This window comes from Talpa europaea, assembly GCF_964194135.1.
Source record: "Talpa europaea genome assembly, chromosome: 14".
In the NCBI taxonomy this organism is placed as follows: Eukaryota; Metazoa; Chordata; class Mammalia; order Eulipotyphla; family Talpidae; genus Talpa; species Talpa europaea.
The window spans coordinates 65,078,017-65,095,338 of NC_140082.1; the positions used below are offsets into that span (position 1 = coordinate 65,078,017).

The 17,322-nt window shown below is 34.2% G+C and overlaps 1 protein-coding gene across 2 annotated transcripts in view; it reads left to right on the forward strand.

The window, feature by feature from the left end:
- ADSS2 (adenylosuccinate synthase 2) overlaps nt 1-17,322 on the forward strand; it is a gene marked incomplete at both ends in the record, with an annotated part of 44,564 nt that overhangs the window by 8,179 nt on the left and 19,063 nt on the right. For both annotated transcript variants that reach the window (XM_084253428.1, XM_084253427.1), the window contains 3 exons: nt 4,191-4,293; nt 5,172-5,240; nt 7,330-7,380. In XM_084253428.1, the coding sequence (XP_084109554.1) occupies nt 4,191-4,293; nt 5,172-5,240; nt 7,330-7,380 (223 nt within the window). The remainder of the gene's footprint in view (nt 1-4,190; nt 4,294-5,171; nt 5,241-7,329; nt 7,381-17,322) is intronic.

The window sequence follows — 17,322 nt, forward strand, 5'->3', positions numbered from 1 at the left end:
ATATTATTTTGGAAGGATGAGTTTGATTTGGAAAAATTTTGGACAAAGGAATAGTATATCTTTGTTAAAAGTACATCATCATTTTATAGTACTGTCTGACCTCCCCAGTGCTACTTGGGAAAGTCATTAAATGTGATTAAGCAGTATGTCCTTGGTTACTCATCTTGGTACACACTGTATAAAGTTCCTCGTGTGGGAAGCAGTTCTCTCACAAATACAGAAACTTGAATTTCGTAGTACCTGCCCATGTAATTTGTGTTGTGTGGTGGTTGGCAGAGGTACTCAGAGTGAAACTTCTTTTTGTTATCTACTAATATATGTGAACAATTACCAAGGTGAGTTTTGTATATTCCATACAATCTATAAATATTTTATGTTAGCATCCCAATGGGCACTTCAGATTTGAAGCTTCATCTGTTAACAGTTTGTGAAATATGACAATAAAACTCATTTCGTAGAAACTTTTCAAGAAACTCCTTATGAGGGCCTCCCCGGTGGCGCAGCGGTTGAGCGCTGGGTTGCGAAGCTGCCCACAGCCTCTGCGGTTGGATCCCCGGCTGCTCCCCGCCACCGGAGGAGGGTCCCACATGGTGCGCAGACCTCTCCTGCCGCCCGCTGCTCCCCTCAGCAGTGTACTTCGGTCCTTCTGCCTGCTCTGCTCGTCGCTCTGGCTCTGGTGAATTCTCTCACCCTCCCACGCTTCTGACTGTACCCAGTGCATGTACAAACAACAAAAAAAATAAATAAAAATACATGCCTCTTTAAAAAAAAAAGAAAAAGAAACTACTTATGAATAGCTTCTCAGCTCACTTAACTTACACTTGTGTTTCAAGATTAAGAGATATCATACCCCAACTCCTTTATAGGCTACTGGTGACCAAATATGCTAATGGATATATAGATTATCTAGGGTTGCTTCAAATATTAACCATATTTTCATATTCAAACAATTTAAATGAGGTTTAAACCACATAGTAATCCATAATAAACCATTGGTGATTTAAAATGTCTGGTTACTGTTAAATGAGCAAACTGTTCACTGAAATGTGGTTTCAAGGCTTCTGCAGCTGAACCTTTCCCACCTGAGCCACTTCCTATACAGTTGAAAGAATTTAAGGAATTAAACCATTTTATCCCCATAAAGTCATCTGTCACAACCACCTGCCTCAGAAAAACTCAGGTATAGTCATTGCCATCATTACTGCCTGTCTTGGTCAATTATTAACTAAGAGAATAGCCTTTTTTTTAACACAGCAAGAACATTGTTTTGTAGCACCAAGTTAATAATTATTTCAGCAAATAAGATTATATTAGTATACTATAAAAATAATTTTGTTAAATTAGGAGAATTACCTTAAGGGTCAGCTACAAACATTAGGAGGTTAAAAAAAACTATTATACTAATGATAAATTACAAAAAGAATTGGTTTTGCTTAAATAATAATGTTTTACTGGTTATCTCAGATACCAGTACTTTAAACAATTTAATAATTTATAAGAATTTAGAATTAAATAATTATAAGTTAGCAGTTTTCTAGACTCTAAAGAAATTTTAATGAGCTTTATATGGTGAAAAGATTTTTCCTAAAGTTGGGGAGAAGTTTCCTAAACCATGAAGTTAAAATGAAAAGGTTAATATTGGAATAGGAGATGAAGAAAATGAAACACACACACTCACACACACAGGAATTACCTAGTGAACTATTTAAACAAGGCTAACACCACTGTATATATAAAACATATATATAATATATGTTTTAGGATTCTGTCAGAAGTGACGGATGAGCTTGCACAAGTGTGAAGTAATGAAATGTGCCAGAAAGTGTAGTGCAACATTGTTTGTAATGATAAAAGATAGGAAGCAATCCAGATGCCTCTCCTACCAGACCATTTTAATAAATTATTATGTATTCATTTGAAAACAGCACAGGTCATCTGTTTAAAGAATGAGATGGTTCTGTTTATAAGATTATGGAATGAGCTATAGGGTTTAAGTTAAAAAAAAAAAAAGCAAGTTACTCAGGTGTATATAGTTCACTACCATTTATGTAAGTGAAATAAAAATATGTAAATTTAAAAATATATAAATATGTGTCCCTCAGGAAGGATGTAAAAACACTGTTGGTAATTGCTTTCCTGGCAGCAGGAAATGGGAGATAAGAGTATGAGAAAGACTTCACTTTTTTACTGTGAATTCTTCTGTGCCATTTGTATTCTATCTAGATGTTTCCTATTTAAAAAATAGTATAAAATACTCATCTGTTCCTTTGGTGGTATCAAGTGAAGGAGTATAGCCCACATTGTCAGATCTTTTTTCCCACTTAACATACACAGCATATGCTAGTTTTCAAGCAAGGAAATTCTGTGTATAGAGCAAAATACAGTGCAGATAGGCCTTTTGCTTTTTTGAAGATTTTTTTTTTTTTAGCACCCTCTTTTTCTAACATTTTTTGTGAATTCATGATTGGTGACAATTTGGTAAAAAGCAAATAATATTCTTTTTGTCAAACAACCTGGTTGTCAAATTAAACTAGTAATTCTTTGAAGATAGTTTTTTTTTTTTTAATAAAGATTTATTTATTTATGCATACAAGAGCCTGGGGTATAGGCCAGAGGTGTGTGTGTGTGGGGGGGGGGGCGTTGTCGTGAGAGGATTCACCAGAGACAGCGGGGAACACATCAGGCAGATTGACTGAAGCACACTGCTGAGGAGAGCAGCAGGGCAAGTCAGGAGAGGTCTGCTGAGTCATGTGGGTAGCTCCCTGGCTGGCAGGGAATTGAACTCATTCTGTGGGTTTCATCTTAACCCTTGTGCCACCAGGGAGGCCCCAGGAGATACAGTTTTGATGGTACTTTCTAATGTCCCATAAGTGTATGTTGCAAACATATTCCTAGTTTGTGTTTTACTTTAAAATTCTTGTTAATGTTGCATAGAAATTTAGATATATAATCAATTACTTAGGTAATTTTTCTTCTCCATGAACATAAGCTAAAATATGTGAGTTTACCAAGTCTGCTTTTTCAAGAAGATACATGCTGCTTTTACAAATTATACTACCAAGCAGTGCACATGGCACCCATATTTTATAAACTTGCTAGAACCATAGCATATAAATCTTTTTAAAATTTATTAATTAAAAAAATTATTGAGTTAATATCAGTGTACAATACCATGATGCTGTTTTAGTTTCAGGTGTGTAGCATAATGATTTGACATTGGTAAACATCTTGGAATGACCATCACAATAAGTCTATTTTCCATCTTCGCACTTTTCAAATTTGTGATACCATATTATTGATTATGGACCCTGTGCTGTACATTGCATCTCCTTTCATGTAGTCAATTTTTATTTGTAGTTTTTCCTCAAACTTTTTAAATGCAAAAATTAGAAAAATTATCTGGTCATTTATTAGTACTTTGTAGCCAATTTTTATCATTTGACTTCTCACATTTCACTTTTTATTGACTATGTAGGACTTCACAGAGTAGAAGTTTTGCCTTGGGTTTAGAGTATGATTTTCAGCCTTAGAGATTCTTAGTTTCAGTGTATTACTTTATGCAGAGATGAATAGATACAAGAAATCTGTCACTAACCAAACTCATAGATTGCACACACACACACACAAATTTATAAATTTTTATAAATTTAAAAATTAGTTAACCAGTATTTGAGAGTTACTTTTGAGATTTCCTTGTTGGTAAGTCCAAGTAAGAATACAAATTTCAGGTCACAGAGTCCCTTGACACATTCCTGGGACAATGGGAATAATATGGATATTTATATCAAATTAAGGTGACTGAAAAAATTACTCTTCTATTATAGGACTTTGTTATTCTATGTGATAATTAATTAGATTATTCTATGTCCTATATAGTACTGAAAACAGAATAACAAGCTACTCACTGCTTGAACTTTCATTCTCTTTTAGGAAGGGCTAGATCTTCCTATCTTCTGGAAACCTGAGTTCTCCATTTTTTAGATCCTGTTAGGAACAATCACTCAAGTATACTATCTTGGGAAAGGAGCCAAGCTATTATAAAGCTGACAGAATACGTGTCAATGGCAAAATACTTGAGTTTCCATAATTTATATTGACATTTTAGCAGGAAATCATTAGTTAACTTTAAAAGGAGATATTGCTTATCAAATTTATTGTCAGATTTAATTTTCCCCTATCTTATTTTTCAGGGAGGAAATAATGCTGGCCATACAGTTGTTGTAGATTCTGTAGAATATGATTTTCATCTTTTACCCAGTGGAATAATTAATCCAAATGTTACTGCATTCATTGGTAAGTATAACTGAGATTGTAGTAAACATCTTAAATAACTGGACTGCTTGGTGATTCCCCCTCCCCCAATTGATGGTAACGTTTATTTTTTATTACCTAAATTGATTTCATCTCTCACTATTGAAATGATCGTATTTTATTTCTTATTAATTTTGACCTTGAGACCTTCTGTAATATACCTAATTTTGGTTTTGTACAAATCTTTTAGATGTTTAGCAGTAATACTTTTTGGAATAATTACTGTACATATATGTGTTACTGTTAATCTGAATTCTATATATAGTGTTAGATCATCAGATCAAGTTTCCAAATACTGTGACATGCGGGAAGAAATACAAGACACCTATGTTTAATGGATTGATTCTGAAGCCTTGTATGATGCAGTCTGATCGTTTCTATTCTATTTTTTTATTCTTAATGTGCTGATCACGACCCACTAAACTGATTTTTTGACCACTAATAGGTTGTGATTATCCCATCCAAAAGACAGTCTAGAGTCTCCTGTGACATGGTCAACTTACCTAAAATTACATAGCTTTTTTTTTTTTTTAAATAACACTTGGTTTTAAAGAAATTTCAAACTGTGAGTTTAATTTTGTGTATCATATTATATTACATTAACTTATGTTATATTAATTGATATTATACTGTATTACATATTTCTGTTATACTTCTGTTTAACTTGGGGTCATTTCTATGGTAGTTTCCTGATAAATCAAAAAGCTCTATAAATCAAAACCACTACTATTGTAGATAAAGTTATTTTAGATGTCTATATTTTAATATCATTTGTATGATATTTAAGGTATATATATAAAGTTGATATATATATAAAAAGATATATATATATAAAGTTGAAATTATTTGTTTTCTTATAGGAAATGGTGTGGTAATTCATTTACCTGGATTGTTTGAGGAAGCAGACAAAAATGTTCAAAAGGGAAAAGGTATGAGTATGCTTTGCCTGGCAGCCACTTTTTTGGTGTGTGTGAAGTTTTATTGGGTTTTCACACTAATCAGACTTCACATTTTTATCTTATACTTTAATATCACAAGTTATTATAGAGCAAATTTTTAATTTTTTTCTCTATAATCAGTATTGTAGACAGAAGACAAAATAAGAAGGTCATTGTATAAATGACCCATTTTGCAGATTAATCATCTGCAAATTTTACCTTTAAGGTAGCTATCAAATAGAATAGATCATATTTTATTTGTTTGTTATACCCATACTACAAATATTTTTAAATTTAATTTTTTTATTGCGGTAACTGGTTTACAACACTGTGTGATTTGGATTCATACCTCTTAGTTCTTTAAACACTCAATTCTACTACATTGTTAAAGTTTATTGTTCAGGTTTAAAGGTAGCGTATATCCTTTGGTATTTCGACTAAGTCTGACTTCAAAGAAATCCTCTCTTGCTAACATCTCTGTTACCTATGTGTTATGTCTGCTTTTTACATTGGTCAACTTGAAATTCTCATTTTGATCTCCACTCTCCTTCATTGAACCCTTTAATTATTTTTTTCTGTTCTGTTTTCCTTATCTAGCCCAGCTGAGTCCACTTTACTGAGTTTCTTCCTACTGTTATTTTTATAATAGTCTCTAAAGTAACTTTAGAATACATATTTACAAGTCAAAAACAGCTAGTGGGGGAGGCTTAATATATCATTTTAACTTTTAGCAGACTACTGAGATTGACCTTTTTTTTAAATCTATAAGGAATAATTTTTAAAACATATCATTGATTATCAAAATTAGCAACTAAAAGATTAGTTTTGAAATGTTGGCGCTTGGTGGCTTATCCTTAGAATGCATTTAACCTATGAAGGTCCTGTCTTTAAAGATAAATATTTGCTATAGTGCCGGTTCGATCCCCGGCCCCTGGGCAAGGGTCCCACATGGTGCGCAGACCTCTCCTGCTGCCCGCTGCTCCCCTCAGCAGTGTACTTCGTCAGTCTGCCTGTTCTGTTCTCCGCTCTGGCTCTGGTGAATTCTCTCACCCTCCCGCACTTCTGACTATACCCAGTGCTTATATAAATAAATAAATAAATCTTAAAAAAAAAAGAAAAAGATGATAAAAAAATAAAGATAAATATTTGGATTCATTTATTTAGTCATTCAACAATCACTTGTGAACATTTATTGATGCCAGGTCGTATGCTAAGAAAAATGACTGCTTTCAGGGCACTCATAGTCCAATGGAGAGAAATACATATATGTATGTATCATGCTACAATTCAGTGTTATAAGTGCAGTAATTGACCGCATTTTGGAGGAATTAGCAAGAACATTTTATGATTTTGTTTAATCATACTTTAAAACATTATTTTGGGAAAGGGCGCTATTCCTAGAATTAAGTTTCTTTTCTCAGAATTTTTCTGCACTACACCTAACTTTCCCTCTCCCCAAAAGAAATGATATTTTCCTATTTTATTTGCATTTTGGATCCCTAGAAGTATTTTATGTGGATATGGCTGGTTATTAGAGTTTTTAAGAGCAAAGCAATTAGAAAGATAGAAATTATGAGTGAGTTTGTATATATAATGAATATAGGTTAGAAAATCATTGTTAAACATGTTTGTTTTTTTTTTTTTTAGGTTTCTTTTCTTTTTTTTTTTTTTTTTTAAGATTTATTTATTTATATAAGCACTGGGTACAGTCAGAAGCGTGGGAGGGTAAGAGAATTCACCAGAGCCAGAGCGGAGAACAGAACAGGCAGACTGATGAAATACAGTGCTGAAGGGAGCAGCGGGGAAGACAGGAGAGGTCTGCACGCCATGTGGGACCCTTGTCTGCGGCCAGGGATCGATCGAACTGGCACTGCAGAGGCTGCGGGCAGCTTCGCAGCCAGCGCTCAACGGCTGCACCACTGGGGAGGCCCAAACATGTTTCTTATATAGAAAAAAAGAAGCAAAAGTGATTGCTTCAGTAAAAACACTTAAATTCACCATATTTTTCAGGAAATTTATGTTAAAACTTAGTAGACAAAATGTTCAATTAAATGTATCTTTTGCCATTCTTTTCCTCTAGGTCTAGAAGGCTGGGAAAAAAGGCTTATCATATCTGACAGAGCGCATATTGGTAAGGGGAACATAATACATTTATTTAGACCTTTTTTTCACATGAAATTTTTCACATGACTGTACTTAGTAACCAGTTTTGTCTTTTAATTTTAGTGAAAACTGAATAGACTAGACTGTAATAATTGTGTTTAAATACATGAAATCCTACCCGTTTTTTTTTTTTCTCTTTAAAGGGCCATGCCAATTTATATCTAAAGAATTAACTAAACAGTTGAATACTATAAACAGTATTTCATGAGACTTCTCTAGTTCTATTGAAAAATAAGGTATATCAAAATACAAATTGCTTTTATTTGCATATAGTAATACTCACGTAAAAGTACACTTACCATCTAGCAAAGCTTTAGTGTCTCTTTGTGCCTCAAATGGAAAATATTAAATTGCTTCCTAAAAGTTTCAAACTTAATCCAGACTAGACTTCTCGTTAGCTACAGCAAACTAGATACTAAAATTCAACCACCATCAATAAATGTGAGGTTTATTTCCCTGTTACTACCCTATCTCTGAAAAGATAGAATTGTCTAATTAGTAGTGAGATGGTTAAAAGAGACAATAACCAGGAAATGGAAAGAATTATAAATCATTTAAGAAATTTCTATCATTGTGTTTAAATGTATTTGTTTCTGGAGGCAGGTGTTCTATTTTTAGCATTGACCTCCATTTCAAAGGCAGTCTAAAACAAAGTTATTGTAGTATTTTATTAGCCAAGTAGTGGTGCTTCCAAATAACACAGACTTGAATCTTTTCATAATCTTATAATCCAATAAAATAATTTTTTTGAAGTAAACTGCACTATATTGACATACAGTTTTTATGTGCCTTACCCCCTTCTCATTACTTTTTTGCTTCATGGGCTTCTTAATATATGGTCTGAAAATTTTTTTTGTTATCACTGCAGAGCTTACACAAATTCACGTATCCTTTATGTTGTCTGTGAGTGGACTGGTTATCCTTGCTCTCAAGGATACTGTCAAGACTTTGACAGTAGTTAAGGTGATCAGATAAAACACGTGGAATACTTTTCTATTTTTCATAAAACAGAGTAGTAGCCTTCTGAGCCATTTGTTTCACCTGATTGAGTTTAAATTATTTAAGAATATTAATTACCAGGAATATTTGTATTTAAGCTGAACATTTTCTTTGAAGAGTTCATAGTTTTTGTCTGTTTTAGCAGTCCCAAATAATAATGTATAATTTGGTTAAAGAAAACAGGTATTTTTTTTTTGCTTTTCTGGAAAAGGAGGCTAAAAATTGGTCATTTTGTTGCCCATTTTAACCTGATTTTTAAAAAATCATACTCTCATCTTTTCACTTGATACAATTAAAATTTTTTTTAGTTCTTAGCTTATTTTAGCACTTAAAACTTCTGTATATCATCATTGTAGTGCTATAATATAGAAAGCAATATACTGACAGTTTCCCAAGTGTGTAATGAAAAATATATTTCTGTGTAGCACCTTTGTAATATTTTTATCTATTTGCTCTCAGTAATCACTAACCTTGCACATACATTATTCTGTTTCTTGTGAGTCATTTTTAACATCTTTTCTTTTCATGGTTTTTATGTATAGCCTTTGGCATTCATTAACTCATTCTTGTAGATAAAGGTAGGCACCTGCTTAGATGAGAAAAGCACTACTTCAGAACTTCCTAATGATCTCTTGTCATCTGCTGTGTGAAATTCAGTATCTTAATCTGAGTGCCAAAGTTTAGGATTGTGAAATAGCACAATTTGTAGTGTGTGCCCTTATAACTTTAAAGTAGATATTTCCTCAGTTATCATTTTTCCTTGTCCATAAATTAATGTCCTTAGTGGACAATATTTCTGGTAGAGGAAGACTGAGCCCAGAGAGGCTAGATAGCTCAGATATAAGCTTAGATATTAGTAGTTAGATAAATAATAATTTATGTATGCTTTAAAATGTAAGTTACTAAAAAGTTTATAAGAAATGTATTTTTGTTGTTGCAAATTTGTAGTGCTTTCAATTTTTTTGTTTAATTTGGGGTTACATTTTCCGTCTTTCATGTGTGCACACGTTCTACATTCTCTCCACCAAACCACTCGTGCCAGTACCCATCTGCCTCCTCTGTCCCCTCCTTCTGCCCTTCTGTTCCCTCTGGTAGCCATTGTACTCTTCCACGAAGGTCAAGATTATTCCCACTGTATTTTGCTTGTGTTTTTTGTTATTTATATTCCACAGATTAGTGAAGCCTTGGCTTTTACTTTTTGACTTGATTTACTAAAATTCACCTTTAGGACCATCCATTTTGTACCAAATGCCACTATTACATCTTTTTTCCCACAGCCTTGTAATATATATGACACAATTTCTTTATTCGTTCGTTTGTTGAAGGGTACTTAGCTTGGATCCATGACGTGACCATTGTGGACAGTGCTGCTGTCTACACTGGCACAGATAAATCTTTTTGTACATGTACTATTTGGATAGATACATAATAGCGGTATTGTCTAGTCATATGAAATTTCAATTTTTATTTCTTAAGAAATCTCCATACTTTTTCCACAAGGGTTGCACCAACTTGTATACCTACCAACAGTGGATGGGAGTTCCTTTTTCAACACAACCTTGTCAGCATTTGTGGATTCCATTCTTTTTGATATGGGCCATTCTCACAGGGGTGAGGTGGTTTCTCAGTTGATTTTGATTTGCACTTAGCTTATAATAAGTGAAATTAAAACAGTTTCTCATATGTCTGTAGACTGAATGTCTTCTTTAAAAAGGTGTATTTAGGTCCTTTGCCCATTTTTTGACTGTATTGGGTTTTTTGTTTTTAGGGGTTTTTTTTGGTTGGATTATGTAAGAACTTTGTAAATTTTGGTGGTTAGCCACTTTTTAGTTGTGTGATGTGCAAGTATTTTTTCACATTCTGTAGTTTTCCTTTTTGTTTTGTAACAGTTTCTTTTGAGATAACAAAAGCTTTTTAGTTTTGATGTAGTCTAACTTCTTTGTTTTTCTTTCCCTTGCTGTTGAGATTATTAATTTCCTAAATATATCTTTGTGGTAGACATCCTATAGTGTGTCCCTTATACTTTCTTTCAGTTACCTTATGGTTTTGATTCCTATATTCATATCTTTAATTCATTTTGAATTAAATTTTATGTATTAAGTTTTAAGTATGGATCTTTTTCCTTTTTTTTTTTTTTCTCGATGGCTCTCCATGTTTCCCAACACCATTTATTGAAGAGGCTTTCTTTTGGCCATTGTATGGCCTACTTCCTTGGTCAAAGATTTACTGTCCACGTTTATTTGGGTTCTCTCTGTGCTTTCTTTTGTATTCCATTGGTCTGAGTTTCTATTTCAGTAACATAGTTTTGATTACTGTTACTGTGTATTTTAGTTTGAAGTAAGGAAGTGTGATACATCTGTTTTTCTTTTTTAGTCTCAGGATTGCATTGAGGGCCTTTTGTAGTTCCATATAAATTTTATAATGTTCTATTTCCTTGAAAACATGTCGTTGAGAATTTGATAGGTATTATATTGAATCTGTAAATTGCTTTAGGTACTATGGCTATTTTAATCATAATTTTTCCAGTCCATGTGAATGTGATATCTTTCCATTTCTCTGTGTCTTTTATTTCCTTTGACAGTTTTATAATTTTCAATATATAGGTCGTTCATTTCCTTTATTAAGTTTATCTTAGGTATTTCACTCTCTTTGGTAGGGTTATATTCCTTTTTTTCCCTTTCTTTTGATTTATTGTTTGCATATAGAAAAGCAGCTGATTTTTGTATATTGATTTTATATCCTGTCGCATTGCTGTATTCATTTATTATTTCTATTAGTTTTTTTGGTAGAGTTTTTTTCTCTAAGTTTAGCGTGTCATCTATGAATAATGACAGTTTCACTTCTTTTCCAATTTGGATTCATTTTATGTCTTTCTCTTATCTAACTGCCTTGACTAGGACTTCCAGCACTATGTTGAACAATAGAGGTGATAGTGGAAAACCTTGTTTGGTTCCTGATTTTAGTGGGAATGCTTTCAGCTTTTCACCATTGAGTATGATACTGGCTGTGGGTTTGTCATCTTTGGCTTTTAAAAAATGTTTAAGCAGGTTCCATTTATTCCCGTTTTTTTGGAGGGTTTTTGTCATAAATGGATGTTGAATATTGTCGGACCCTTTCCTAGTATATAATGAGATGATTGTGTGGTTTTTAGACTTTCATTTTGTTGATCTGGTAAATGACATTGATTGATTTGTTTATGTTGAACTAGTCTTGCATTTCTGGGATGAAGCCTACTTGATCATGGTGGAGGATTCTCTTGATATGTTGCTGTATTTGGTTTGCTATGATTTTGTTGAGGATTTTTGCATCTGTGTTCATCAGAAGTAATTGATCTATAATTTTCTTTTTTTGTACTGTCCTTTGGATCAGGGTAATTTTGGTCTCAGAATGTATTGGGAGTTTTCCTCCCCCTTTGATTTTTTTGGAGAGTTTAAGTAGGATAACTGTCTTCAGGTAGCCTTCAACTATCTTTGAAGGTTTGGTAGAATTGACTGGAAAAGCCATAGGCCATAGGCTTTTGTTCTAAGGGAGATTTTTTTATTACTCTTTAAATGTTAGCACTTGTGATTGGACTGTTTAAGCTGTCCATTTCATCTTGATTTAATCTTGGGAGGTTGTATGAGTCTAAAAATCTGTCCATTTCTTCTAGGTTGTCCAGTTTGCAAAGAGATTGTGTCATGGGGTGTTATGATTTGATTTATTTCTGCAGCATTTGTTGTAATTTTGCCTCTTTCACTCCTGATTCTATTAATTTGGGTTTTTCCTCCTCTTCATATGTCTAACTAAGGGCTTGTCAATTTTGTTTATTTTTTCAAAGAACCGAGTAATAGTTTTACTGATTGTTGGGACTGGTTTTGTTTCCTATTTGATTTATTTCTATTTCTGTTCAGATTTCATCCTTCCACTATTGTTTGGATGCTTTTGTTCTTTTTCTAGTTCCTTCAGCTGCAGAGTTAGAGTCTTAATTTGAGATTTTTCTTTTTTTTTTTTTTTTTTAATGAAGGTCTATATTGCTATGAGCTTCCCATGAAGTACTCCTTTTAGAGTGTCCCTTAGGGTCTGGTAGCCTGTCTCTCCATTCTCATATTGATCTTTGATTTTTCTCTTTGACCCAGCAATTGTTCAAAAGCGTTTTATTTAGTCTCTTCATGTTTTGGTTTTTTTTCAGCATTCTTATTGTGGTTAATTTTAGCTTTATAGCATTGTGATCTGTAAAGATGCTTGATATAAAATTTCTGTTTTCATACATTTTCTGAGACATGTTTTATGTCCTAGTATAGGATCTATTCTTGAGAATGTTCCATATGCACTTGTAAAGAAAGTACTCATTTCTTTTGGAATGGAAAGCTCTATAAATGTCTAATAAATCCATCTTTTCTAACAATTTAAGGCCTTTATTACTTTGCTAATTTTCTATCTGGATGATCTGTCCCTTCTGTCAGTGGTGTGTTGAGGTCTCCAATAGTGCCTGTAGTTTTGTCAATATGTTGTATTTGGTATTTATGTAACTAGGTGCTCCTGTATTAGGTGCATAAATATTAATAACATTTTTATCTTCTTGGTGGATTGTTGCCTAGATCATTACATCATTTTCAATTTTGTCCTTGATCATCTATTTTAGTTGAAAGTCTAGTTTATTTTATAGGAGAATAGCAGTTCCTCCTTTACTTTGAATTATTAGCATGTATGACTTTGCACCAACTTTGTATTTTTAGTTTTTGTCTCTAGTAAGTCAAGTATTGATGACTGAAATTTTTCACCCACATTATTAGTCTATGTTTTTTAATTGGTAAATTTGACCATTCACATTTAGGGTGATTATTGATACAAACTGTTTATCATCTGTCATTTTGTTTTTGATAGTTTTTATTTTTCTGTTTTTTTCTTTTTTTTTTTCTTTTCATTTGTTTCTCTCTGCTCTTTCTGGGTGGCTTTCCTTAGTATTTTATGAATTTCTGTTTCCTTGTCTAGATTTTTGGCTAGTGGTTACCTTGGTGGTTTTACTTGAATTCCTGTTTAAGTCCCTCATGAGCTCTCCAACATTTAATTTTACTGGTTCCATCCATATCTTCCTCCCCCTTAGTGTTTAGTTGTTGATTCATAAATTCTTACTCATGCTTATAGTTCTGTATCCCTATTGCCATTTTGCTCAGAATTTGTGTTTCATTTTTCTTTTCTTGTAGAAGAACTCCCGTTAGCATTTCTTGAAGGGCGGTCCCATGGTGATAAAAACTTCATTGGCTTCTGTTTGTCTAGGAAAATCTTTATTTCACCTTCATACTTGAATGGTAACTTTGCAGATAGATTATTCTTGGCAGGCAGTTCATGTCTTTTAAAATTGTGAAGGGCCTCCCCGGTGGCACAGCGGTTGAGCCCTGGATTGCGAAGCTGCCTGCAGCCTCTGTAGTGCTGGTTCGATCCCCGGCTGCTCCCCGGCCACTGGAGGAGGGTCCCAAATGGCACGCAGACCTCTCCTGCCGCCCGCTGCTCCCCTCAGCAGTGTACTTCGGTCCTTCTGCCTGCTCTGCTACCTGCTCTGGCTCTGGTGAATTCTCTCACCCTCCCGCGCTTCTGACTGTACCCAGTGTTTAAATAAATAAATAAATAAATAAAAATAAAATTGTGAACACTCCCTTCTTGCTTCTTGATTCTTTTTCTAATGGGTGATCTGTTCATTTTAGTCTTCTACTTTTGAAATTGTTTTGCCAGTTTAATTCTATTTAAAGCACTTTCTAAATTTGTCTGCATTTCATTCAGAGTCTCTGTGATTTTTCTTTTTAATATATTCAGTCTCTTTGGTGAAGAACTCTCTTTGTTCCTGGATCTCCTTTCTAAGATCTTGCACCTACTGCCTTTGACTGATGACTGTTCAGTAGCTCATTTGGCATTTTTAATATTGTTGTTTTTAGAAGACTTTGTTTGATAAGTCCTTTACTTCTATATCCTTTATATTTGTTCCAGGACTTCTGTTCTTCCCATTTTGCTTTTCCATCTATTGTTCATATGTTCCTTGTTTCCTTAGGCTTGTGTGTTGCCTTACTTGGGTGGGGAAAGGGGACTTGGCAGCATTTGGGATTAAGTTTTGTTTGTTTCTCTTCTTAGTTTACCTTTGCGTGAGGTGAGGGCAAGGGGGAAGATTGGGATTTTAATACTTTATCTCAGTCTGAGGAGTGAAGTTGGTCATCTCTTTCTCCTCTTCTTTCCACACAGTATGTTTTATTCCGTGCTCGGGTTGTTTTGCCTTCTCACCCCAACTCGCTGCCAGTCCTTGAGTTGCCCAGTAGAGTAACTAGTTGTGGACCACCAGACTCATACTCCCCAACTAAGCTGTGATTGGCTGGAGGCAGTGCTTCTCCACACTGTGACAGCAGCCTGTCAATGACTGTCACTGCCCTGCCCCCACTTCTGCCTCTTCTTCAGTTTTGCAGTATTTGAGCGCCATTTGTTTACTTCCTGAGATATTCATGGATTATATTATCCAAGTCCTTGTCTCTGCTTTTGGGCTTTTTTTGGAGTCTGACCAGGCTCAGCCTAGTGTTTCTTTGATCTTTTCTGGGAGTAGGGTGGGGAGGGATCTTTGGGTACGCCTGCTAGCTGCAGAGATCTACATCCACGGAACTTTCACTGTCCCAGTTCATGTCATCATAGTTCTTCCAGAGAATTTCAAAATGCTCTGGTTTCCCCTGCCATGGTTTGGGCAGTTAGCCCCCAGCCTATTGTGCTGGCTGGGATAATTACTGTCACAGTCATGCTCTCCTTTGCTTCCTCCTGGTTCTTCCCCTAAGTGACCACCAACCTGTGGGAAGGTCCTGGGACTGTAGATGGGAAGGAGTCTCTGGATATTCCTATTTGCAGATATTTGTGTGTTTGTGTGTGTGCGTATAGTTTTTAGAGAAAAGGGTGATCCCTACCTCTGTATTCTACCATGTTATGTATGGGTAATGGTAGAGACCAAGAGATATATTTTTAATACAATAAATTCTATAATGGTGAAAAGGACTAGTGCTGTGAAACAGTCAAATAATTGGAAAATTGTTGAGTCATTGCTGTGAAACCACTTCAGAATTTCTGCTTCAGGATCTCCCTTGCCATGGTGTACTGGAAGGATAGTTCTGGAAGCTACATTGTAATATTGGCATTAGAACCCTCATTTCAGAGTAAGTACAGGATGTAGAACAGTAGGCACATAGATACTTAAAAATATTAATTTATATCTTTCCAAGGATTCTAAACATTTCTCATGAAATCATAAGATTACATTAGCATCAAATGTGGTAGGTGATATAGAGTATAATAGAATTATAGGCTTTAGAATTTAAAGGGTCTGGATCTAATGTTGATAACTCCAGCAGATTATTTCTCTTCCAGGTATTAGTTTCCCTATGGTAAAATAGGGATCTACATCATGCAAGGTTTTGTTCTGAGGAAGAAAATTACACATTTCATTCATATATATACACAACATCTATCTCATGTACCCTCCATCACTTGTACTATTTTCCTGAGGGGTGTTGCTCTGTAGGGTTCTTTAATTTTAGTGCCTTATTCTTATAAGTATATCTAGGAGCATATTTGATCTTTAATGCTGATAGAATCTCAATGTCTTTAGTTATGAATTTCATTTCTTTAGCAGATGCAGAGATATTCAGGTATTCTATTTCTTGTGTCAGTTTTGATAATTTATATGTATTTTATTTTTCACTAATACTAGGAAACTTTAATATCCCACTTACAATAATGGACAGATCAAAAGTCAAAGAACATATGAACAATAGCCTTATTTGAGTAACTAAACCAAATAGGTCTATTAGACATCTACAGAACACCTCACCCAAGAAAGGCTACTTAAACATGTTTTTCCAAGTACACATAGAACATTTTCTTTTTTCTTTATTTTTTAATCTTTTTAATTTTTTTTTATTTTATACATTTTTTTTTTACATCATTTTTCATTTTTGTACAATGTAAGTATTTTCATTTTGGTTATAGTCCCCATACAATTACCTTCCCCCTTGTTTTGATCCTATTCCACTCCCTGCCCCGCCCGCCCCCCCCCCCAATGTATCTCTGGTTTATAGTTGCTTGTTGATTTTGATTTTTACTTTATTAGAATTAGGTTTTTTCCTGGTCCCTTATTTAGGTTTTCTAAATTTCTGCTATGAGTGAGACCATCGGTGTTTTTCTTTTTTTTTCTCTGGCTTATTTCGCTGAGCATGATCCCTTCTAGCTCCATCCATGTTGCTGCAAATTGCATGAGTTTATCATTTTTGATTGCTGAGTAATAGTCCATTGTGTGTATGTACCACAAAGAAAGTTTGTTCATTAAATGGTGCTGGGCAAACTGGGTTGCTACATGCAAAAGAATGAAACTTGACTACTACCTCACACCGTGCACAAAAACCAACTCAATATGGATTAAAGAACTAGACAAAAGGCCTGAAACCATAAAATATATAGAAGGAAATATAGGTGAAACACTATGTGACATACACTTCAGTAACATCTTTAAAGACACATCACCCAAAGCAGTGATAGTGAAGGCAAAGATAAACAGCTGGGACTACATCAAATTGAAGAGCTTCTGTACAGCAAAAGAAAATGTAACCAAAACAAAGACACCCCACCGATTGGGAGAAAATTTTTGCACACAACTCTAATGATAAAGGACTGATCACAAAAATCTGCAAAGATCTAATGAGACTCAACAAAAACAAAGTAACTAATTCAGTCAAAATATGGGCAGAACTAAAAAGAAACTTCTCCAAAGAAAATGTAAATGGCCAACAGGCATATGAAAAAATGCTCAACATCACTTGTAATCAGGGAAATGCAAATCAAAACTACAATGAGATACCATCTCACACCAGTGAGAATGGCACATATTAAAAAAACTAGCAACAACATATGTTGG